This window comes from Elephantulus edwardii, unplaced genomic scaffold (assembly GCF_000299155.1).
Source record: "Elephantulus edwardii isolate Elephantulus edwardi_28Jun2011 unplaced genomic scaffold, EleEdw1.0 scaffold00002, whole genome shotgun sequence".
NCBI classification, from domain to species: domain Eukaryota; kingdom Metazoa; phylum Chordata; class Mammalia; order Macroscelidea; family Macroscelididae; genus Elephantulus; species Elephantulus edwardii.
The window spans coordinates 17833389-17843663 of record NW_006399752.1 but is presented as its reverse complement, the minus strand read 5'-3'; the positions used below and the strand labels follow the sequence as shown (position 1 = coordinate 17843663).

At 35.6% G+C, this 10275-nt stretch overlaps 1 protein-coding gene across 1 annotated transcript in view; it reads right to left on the bottom strand.

Annotated features, from left to right (window-relative positions):
• Positions 1-6675: 6675 nt before the first annotated feature.
• The window catches only part of FRK (fyn-related kinase), a 181149-nt gene continuing 177549 nt past the window's right edge, over positions 6676-10275 (bottom strand). The window contains exons 6-8 of the mRNA XM_006879023.1: positions 9620-9801; positions 7835-8000; positions 6676-7429 (exon numbers count right to left, since the gene is read on the bottom strand). Coding sequence (XP_006879085.1) covers positions 7218-7429; positions 7835-8000; positions 9620-9801 — 560 coding nt within the window. The 3' untranslated portion in view covers positions 6676-7217. The remainder of the gene's footprint in view (positions 7430-7834; positions 8001-9619; positions 9802-10275) is intronic.

Genomic DNA, 10275 nt, shown 5'->3' with positions numbered 1-10275 from the left:
ATTCCAAAACTTCCATGAAAATGTTTAGTTTTTATTTTAATAAAATCTAATGAAAAGCTTTCGCTTCCCACACTCTTGATACACTCAGTGATACCATTATTATTTGTCACCTCTTAAGTCTTGTTTTCTGTGATACCACTTTCCTGATATGCTATCTATGACTAACCCTACTTTTCCCTCACCTAAATTTTCAAATCTCTCTTTGAGGTCTATTGCTGGACCTTCTCCCTTTTCACTTTACACACTGTCCTACAGTGATCTCATCCTTTCATGTTTATTTACACCTTTCTGATATGCCTATGACTCTCAAATATTAGTTGGTTTCAATCCTAACCACTGAGTTACAGGTAAAAATATTCAACTATTTAATTAACATCTTAGGGAGCTTTGGAGCCATAGGTGTGCAAGAGTTGTGCTGCTAACCCAAAGGCCACATCTCTCAGTTTGTCGTCAGGAGAAATATGGGAAGTCTTCTTTCATGCCATTTACAGTTTCAAAAACACAATGTCTTTGAGTCACTTGTAATCCAAGTTGGAAGTTTTTTAGTTGGCAACTTACGTTAGATGTTTTATGGCGCCTTAGACTGATGAGATAACCAGCTCCTAAGTCAGACCCTGTTATTTGCCATCACTCAAATCTCCTTTTCTGATGTTATATATTTAAACTGCTGTCAGAGAATACCTAGAGGTCATCCTTGGTACCTAATGAATCCTCACCCACACATCAAAACAACTATTATGCACTTCAGGTCCTACTGCCACATGTTTCATATATGTCCAACTCTTTATCTACTGTCATCACATATTTGGTACGTCCTCCTAAATTATTTCTTGAAAATCATCTTTAACTTCATCTTAATCACTATTCACACTTTAATGATCATGCTGTTAATAGTAGTCAAGTTGATTCGAATTAATCGTGGGCCACCACAGCACTGATCCTCACCATAGAAGCTACTGAGAGTGTAACAGAAAAATGTTCCTCTATCGGTCTAAGTCTCTAACAAAGATGACAGGAAGAAGCAGGCCTGCAAAAAGGCTGTGGTTAAAGCAAAATCACATTCTCTTGATCCACAAAATTATTTCTCCCATCATTCAAATGTATACTTTTAATAAATGCAGTCAACTGAAGAAACATTTTGTTTGTTGTAAGATACATTCATTAAATTCATGTATTGAACTCCCAACAACCTTGACTTCTGAAACAGTCAACTTTTAAATGCCCAGTTAAAAATAATAATTTTATACATAATCAGCATAGTAGATAAATTCATTGAGAATAAAGATAGAAAATTCAGGATAAAAAATATTTCATAAGAAGTTTTTACCTTAAAATTTCAAAGATTTCAGAGATAAAAAGTTTTTAAAATTACAATAGTTGTGTTTGAACCAAAATAAATATAACTTTATAGCAAGTAATGCAGGCAAAACATATCCTTTTATCTCGTTTGCTACACATATAAATTGATCATGTACATACAGGCAATTACATAGTATAAATATCATTAAAGGATATAATATAGAAATATACATGTTTTTAAAAGACAAAAATCTCACTGGTGTCATTAAAATATAGTAATGCCCTTAAACAATTTTATTTCCTGCTTTGTAAATTGTATTTAATGCCAATTTTAAAAAAAAAAAATTCAGAGAAGCGAGGATACATTTTTATTTGGGTACAGTACATATTAAAACAAATTTGTTTAACACTAAGCCCCTACATCTTTCATGAATGGTATAATCAAATGAGCTATTCTAAGATTTCAAGAGATTAAAAGTCTTGAAGCCCCTTTATGTCAGTCAAAGCACAAAACTGATACTTAAGGAATTCTTGAGATTAGTTATCCTTTTCTGGAAGAGGTGATTCTTTTTCAAAAGGATGAAAAAGATGTTTATATCAAAATCTGTCTCACTTCTGATGCATTACCTAAATTAACTCTTCTTTTAATTTCAGTTTTTTAGCCCCTATGTCGATAGCACCAGCTAAATTTAGGTTGAAGGCAAACTTCTTAAAAGCACAGAGGAACAATGATTTTGTAAATTATTGCTTAACTTGGAAGGGACTGGAAAGCATTATGCTGAGTGAGCTAACTCAGTCCCACAAGGATAAATATAATATGAAACAATTATTGTGGAATGAGTATAAAGATCAAAGAAGGGTGGGAGAGTGGGGAAGCAGAGGGATGAGGATGTGCAGGAGGAGAGGGGATTAATCACGGGGTTGTTCAATTTGATGGGTGGGAGGTTGAGTAAAATTGAAGGAAATTGTTCTTGAAAATAATGTATTTGAATTTTGTAAATAAATTAGTAAAAAATAAAAAATTTAAAAAGGGGGAAAGCTCTGAGAAACAAGTCTGCATATTATTTTTCTTCTCTATCTTGTTTCTAAATGTAGTAAGCTCTAAGGCCAGCAGATATTACTTTCGTAGTATTAAAAAATATCTGAGGGTTGAATGAGGCAGGGAAAGGCAGTAAAATTAAAAATGTCAAAGGAGCGATGAGTTTAAAACCTCAGTACTATATATCAAAGTCTCCCCTTGTTTCCCATCATACGGCAATGACTTTTGAATCACATTGAAGACCATGGATCAAATCTTGTCCATAATCAGGCCAGGAAATACATTCTGGTTTGTCTTTAAAATAATTTATCTTTGTAAAGAGCCTGGGAAAGTCACCACGGTCATACTACCAAGGCTATTTGGTACAGAAATCATTGGCTCTACTGAACCAAGAAACACATCATTCCAGGTATGGCATATGCTTGGCAAGCCCTGAGCACCAGATGACCCTGCTTCCTCCAGGATTCTATAGCTGGTGACAATATTGTACATTTTCAAAGGAAAATGGTTCCCTTTGGGCCAACAAACTTGAATTTGAGCCAGGCATGGTTCAAGAAATCCATATGGTCACAAAACAGGTACATGTTGTGAGCAAAAATTGTGAGTGAGCCCAGCTTGTTGTTTCCCCTTATGGTTCATGTATCTTTCTTGCTGTTTTGCATCTCAGAAGGATGCCATTATCTGAAGCTCAGTTTGCAGATATTTTTACTTTATCTTTGTTCCTGAAGACAACAAACAGTTCAGATTTCATGACAATTATGAATCTGCCCTGTGACTCTTTGGCCCCAGGCAATTAAAACTTCAAACTTTCTAACCTTTTAAAAAGGAAATTTAATGGAATTTTTCTTCTATGCACCCCCCCCCCAAATTTTTTTCTTAGGTTTAAATGGAAAAAGATTTGAAACTTCACACGAAATGATATATTCTCATCCCTCAATACTACTTTCACATAACTGAATTACATAAGTAAAACATTACATAAAAAGTGGTTTGCTACAATTTATGGCAGATAAATTTAACAAGAACTGGCTCATTGTAGGAAAATTCAACTTATCTTTTCCTGATTCTTTTATTCTATACAGGGAGAGAAATTTATGTCAGTCTAAAAAAATATATTATAGCTTCTCATAACTGAATCCATTATTTTCCCCCATGATCCATCAGGTAAAAACAAGAATAATAGATTGCTTTGACAGAACCTTGAACGTAAACGTCCCCAAGAATCAAACACAGTAAGTTAAACAGGTTTCAGTTGGTACTAACAGGGGAAAGGATCACATACCTTATGCATTTTAAAATCAGCTCTCACTGAAAAATGTATTATGAGTCACTACTAAAAGAAAATACAGCAGCTTGATTTTCACAATAAAATGTGAATCCTTCAATTAAGTTCCATAAATGCCTGATTAGAACTGAAAGAAAAGCAACAAGTTTGATTAAAATATTAAAGTAATTTTTATTAACTGGTTATTTATCATTTCTTCCAAAATTGCCTTAAACCCGTTGTTAGGTGCCAATAAATTGGCCTGTGTACAAGAGTGAGACTGTGACCACTGCTAGGTCCTCGTCACAATCTTTACCAACCTCAGCACAATGCTGCAGTCACTGTGTCAGCCCATCTCATTGAGGGTGTTCCTTTCCTTCATTGACCTACTTTTCCAAACAAGGTATCCTTTTCCAAGAATGATTTTGAAATAAAAAACACTGAAGACATCCTACACATGTAACTAATAAGATGATTAGTGCTGTCCTAACCTGACAAATATTTTCTATTCATAAAGAAATTAAGCAACTTTACAACCCTTAGTGCTTTATGGCCAATGTTAAAGTTTTCATAAGTTTTAATATCTATACACACAGCTAAACACACACGTACACAACACATAGGTATAGCTAGATGATAGCCAGCCACATAGATAGATAAGAACATAATAGCAATTTTTTTTTATCTCCTAGAATTTTCTCCTTAATGGATACCTATCTGGCAACTATTGCCAAATTTTATTTAGGCAAAGAAAACCTTCTCAGATTAACACCAGGGAAGGTGGCCACACACCCAGTTTTAGTCTTAGACCATATTCTAAAAAAATTCAGCACATAACACTCACCTATTGGTCCACACAGAATATATAACTGATGCTTCCACCAAACAAACAAACAAAAAAACCAAACATGTTCCATGTAGGAGAAAAGTTGCCCATATATTTCTGCTAATTTACATCACAGAGGCATCAAAAACCGCTGGCAAACATTTTGTACGCATAGGAGGGAAAGCAATGCTGAAGGTGATAGAAGGGAAAGCTGGGAAGCACTCAGACCTTTTTCAGCATGGTTGGATTAAATGTACACTTTTGAGCCCTCCCTACATAGTCTTCCAGTCATAAATGTTTACAAATTCATTTCTTTCTTAACTGTGCTGAATTAGTGTTTCTGTAACTAATTGGATGTGGATATATCCTAGTTTTACTTTAAATAAAGATAAGAGAATATACTAAAATACCCTGTTTTCTCATAGTGTTTCACTAGTTTTACTTCACATTAGAAGATCTTTGAATACATGTAAGATTTTTGTAAACTACTTTTGAAAATCTTGGTATTCAGCTGATGAAGCACATAATTTGACGCACATTTTCTATTTAAGATGTTAATGCTGTTACAATGGTTGATACAGATTTAAGAGGAACTTCTCCTAGAAGGTCAAGGTCGAGTTGTCCTGCTAACCTCTTTGGTAGTTTCAGTCTTGCAGTGGTTTTGTGGGAGAAAATTGGAAAATCCCCTCTCAGACAGCACATAGCTTCAGAAACCCACAGCAAGCTTAGTAATGAGTCTTTCAACTCAAAGGCAATGGGTTTGAATTTTTGAGATTTGAAACAGAGCCTCATTTGTTATTATTAATCTCCCCAAAAAGATGTATTGTATAACTTGACTTCTATCTTTGTTGTTATTATCTCCTTTGAGAATAAATTGTCTTTTGTTAGGTTAATGAGAGGATTAGTGTAAGCTATGACTTGACTCAATCTCTTACAAAATATATAAAGGGATAATTAGGGCAAGCTAGGGACTTCTGGTAGTAGAATCATTAGGGAATTATAACCCAGTCCTTGGAGAAAGACCTTATGCTTGAAAGAGTAGAGGGCTAGCACAGGAGAGGAAGATCCAGGATGAGATAACTTGACACAGCACCTGGAATAATGAGGTTAGGTGTGCTGCAGACAGTGAGATTGGCTCAGGATAGAGCATGGTTCAGAGTTACTGTGCATAGGGTTCTTATGGGTTGTAGTGGCCTTGAGTACATTCAACAACAATTAGGACAAGAAAACATACAGAGAGAAGGGAAGGTTGACGCCAAGCTGTGTAAAATTGTCAAAGAATCAAGAAGAGACAAAGACTATCCTGCAGAACTGAGAGGAGAATCAGCAACCTGACGTCAAACATCTAGCCTAGTAAACTAGGAGAAAATGAATTTCTGTTAGCACAAACCATTCAAACTCAAACTTACTGCTGTAAAGTGAGCTCTGACTCATCATGACCCTGCACTGGGATTCTCAGGGTGTAAATCTTAATGAGCGAAGGCTGTTCAATCTTTCCCCATCAAGCAACTGGTGGAATTGAACCATTGAACACGTGTAGCCTTTTGGTTAACAGCAGCACAGATGAGGGGCTAAACCACCAGAACTGCTGCTCTATTGTTGTTGTGTACTGTAGAGTTGAAATCAACCTATAGCTGACGTTTCAGCAGGTTTTCAGAAGCGATTTACTCTTATGAGAGGAGATTGTTCATCTTCTGTGGAGCAGCTGACGCATTTGAACCATGTGCCTTGGGGATGGTAGCACAGTTCCTTACCATTAGGCCACCATAGCTCCCTCAAATACTATTACAGTGATAAGGAATTGTGCTCCAACTCAAAGATACATGGTTCGAACAACAGATAACTAACATACATACTTTGAAGATAATTTAAATTCTGATTTATACGCTGAAATCTTCCTCACTTGTTCTTTTTTAATTATTCAGAAATCCCGAGTTATAGCAATCCAACTTTTCTTCTCTCATTTCCCTAAACTCTTTGGATACCTATTTCTCAGGTCTCCTGCACTATTAGATAGTTTTCATATATTTCCATAGATAATAACTCATCAGTTTTGCTATCTGATTCTTAACATTAAGAGATTAAAACTAATGTAGATTATTCTCAAATGACACATACTGAGGTATAGAAAAATTCTATCATTTCCTTCTCCTAAATGAGAGCAATTTTAATTCTTTTTCTTAACAGCTGTTTCAGTTTTTTATGCATAGGAGAAAATATGTGCAATTACTCCAAGTACAATCAAGCCATTTAGCATGGCTTTACCATCATTGTAGTCACAGGAGATTTTAAAAGGGATAAAAAAGAAAGGGAAAAAACCTCAAAGCACAGGTCCTGCTGTGCAGCAAAGCAATCAGATTCCTTCATAATAACAGCCTGATGGGATTCAGCTCTCTGAGGAATAATGAATAACCACCCTAATCAGTAAACAGGATAATGCAACAACAGTCACTGAGTAAAAACCGACTATCATCTGTTGATTCTCTTGATCGGTATTTCCAACAATAAATAGAAATGTGTCTTCTGAAAAGAAAAGGAAAAAAAATCTCTTTGCTTATTCTGTTTTACTTGCCAGGCAGTGAGAAAATGTCATATCATCTGAGCTTATCCTGCAGTATTGCCTAGTCTATAGAATGTTCATAGAATATCTTATAATGCATGGCCAAAGATACCCTATCACCTGGAAATGTCAGTATAACCTGATTTCACAGTTACTTGAGAAGGTTGTATTTCTGGGTTGATTATTCACTTTTGTTTTTACTCCATTCTTGCTTATTAGTCTTCAACATTCATCTGATGAAATTATTTGCATCTGAATATGAAGAGTCTGTTTCAAAGTAGTCTTCGAGTTTCCAGTGCAGTGTCTCAAATGTTGGCCGTTCCTTGGGTTCTGCATTCCAGCACTCCAGCATGATGTTGTAAAACTGTAGGGGACAATTAGATGGTTGAGGGAGTCTATAGTTTTGGCCCAACATCTGGATTACCTGCGCACCTGTCATACCTAAAAAATAAAACAAAACAAAGACTAAGACCAGCAAAATAACAAGTTAAAAGCAGTGTCTTAAATTCATGGTGTACTGTTGGTATAAGTACTGTGGTCACTTATAATTGAATTCCTCACTGAAAATATGAAGTCTACCATAGCTTTTCCAGACTCCAGAGATTAAGTTAACTCCAAGAGCAAGTAATGGCTATAAGACTAAAATCCAAGAGCAAAGACAATGATGCAATAAACCACCTCATTAATGCAAATGACCATCATCAAATTTTATCTGTTAAGCTCCCTCAGGCACATAGTGTGGTCAGCCTCATAACTCTGTCCTCTTAAGTGTGGGGAAAGCAGTTAAAGTTACACCTAAGTAAGTGACCTGCAGCAGAAAGGATCACTTCAGAATGAATCACTCACCACTATAAGGCATTTTGCCATAAGTAATGATTTCATAAAGAAGAACTCCAAATGACCACACATCAGACTTAATGCTGAATTTATTAGAGCGAATGGCTTCAGGTGCAGTCCACTTCACCGGCAGTTTTATTTCGTGTTTAGATTCATAGATGTCTTCATTATCTACCTGTTAATGCATCAAGGGATCAAGCCAAGTTAGTGGTTTTTATTTTCGCCTCACCCTTACTAATCTATAACCTGTTTCACACTAAAATTTAGAGAAAAGTAAATAAAAATTAGTTTTATTCAATTGATAATGACAGTACAAATTCAAATCTGGCGTAGGAGACCAAAAAATGTATGAGAAGTCATTAATAAAATAATTCACAGCTTACTAAGTGCCAAGAGTAGCACTGGAAAGAGCTCTTTGTTACATATTTTGGTGGTGATGCTGTTGATTGCCATTGAGTCAAGCATGACTCTTAGTGACCCTATGAACAAAAGGCCTGAAGCCTTTCTATAACTATTGTCTTTATCAAAGTTCTTGGAGTTTCCAGAGACATGTTGTTTAGGAAGTGGATGCCACTCCTGCTTCTAAACCTGTCTTAAACGGGGAGCTCCACCAAACACTGTTCATCATGGGCAACGGTTATGGCATTTGACACACCAATGGCACAAAGTTCAGCATCACAGCAACCCTAGGTTGTTTTAGTACAGCATATTGACAGAAAAGCTCTGCACCACTTAGAAGAATGTTCCTCCTAAATATAGTATCAACCAACCTTTAAATACAAAGGCCCTCCTGAAAGTCTTGTTGACTCTAAACAAGAGGCTTAAATAAATTTAAAAAAACAAAACAAAACACAAAACCAACCAATATGGTATACTGTTGCTGTTATGTCCCATTGAGTCACCTGCAACATATAGTGACCCTGTGTACCACAGCTCTGAATCCTTTCCTGTCCTGAGCCAGTCTCACTAATTCCGACACATCAACCCCCATTGCCCCAGATACTGTATCATATAGGATACTTCTACACAGAGGGCAGCATATATGATGATGTTGATTTCACATCTGGTTATTAGCAAATAAGGGAAACGTCTATTTTCTCATTTACTGCTAGTATTGAAAAACCACTGATTTTGATAATTACCACATAAGAACTTTCCAATATTTAAAAGCAGGAACCAATTGATTTAAATAAATATATCAACTCACTGGGATTATAATTCATTTATATAATGAAACCATAGCGAATTAATGATGATCAAAATATAATTATGTATTTGTTGTTCTTCATGTCTCTATTTTTAGGACACAATTTAGAATGAGCATGGGAGGAAAAAATCTATTATTACATTTTGCATGACAGTTATCTTTTGACTTTATAAGAACATTACATTATAAAATGGAGTGGGGAGATTAAAAAGTCAATAATTATGGAAGAATTTCAGCAGCAGACAGATTACTTTGACATAAAACAAACAAAAGTGAGTGGAGGAACTCATTGCATAAAAAAGGATTGCTTTTTGAAAAGGTCATAGAGGGGGATTATTAAGAGTTACTGTCACTAATTAAATACTGAAAACAGACACAGTTATATATTTTCCAATTTGATCGATTACTGTTTTCACTCTTTCTATCTTATTGGTGAAGAGGATGGTTGGGTAGGTTATTATAGAGTCTTGGGCTACTAAAGTGGACTACAGACCCTAGAATTTAAACATTATTTTGAGGAATGACAATAAACCTACTGGCACACTGGTCTTTTGATACATTACAAAAAAAAAAAAAAATTAGCCTACCTTAAAAACTCTTGCAAGTCCAAAATCGGCCACCTTGTAAATATTATGTTCGCCAACTAGGACATTTCTGGCAGCCAGGTCTCTGTGGATATAGTTCTGCGACTCCAGATAGGCCATTCCAGAGGCAACCTGTGCTGCCATGTCTACCTGCTGAATCAGCTGAATTTTTGATCCAGCATCATCTAGACAATGAGAGAGAGAAAGTCATTGAATTTGAAGAACATTTGAACCAATGAAGAAAGTGTATATTAATGTGGTATCTCTGGCATTAATTGTCAAGGCACCATATTGTTGAGCAAAGAAATAGAATAAATACTAGACTTCAGTTCTTATGAAGGATTAATGAGGCAACAAAGCACAGACTCGAAGCACATTCCAATGTTAGACCTCAAAAGAGGTGTATCTATGGAAATAGCACCACTATCAAACATTGAAATTGTGCCCCTATCCAAACATCTGACATCATTCTTTAGATAACTTTCCTGGAACATCTCAGTTCAAAAATAGAAGTCAAGCTCTTGTTTGATTCAGTAAACATTTAAGCATGATAGGAAATTTTCAGATGGCTAACAAGCACATGAAGAAATGCTCAAAATCCCTAGCCCTAAGAGAGATGCAAATTAAAACAACTATGAGATATCATCTCACCCCAGTCA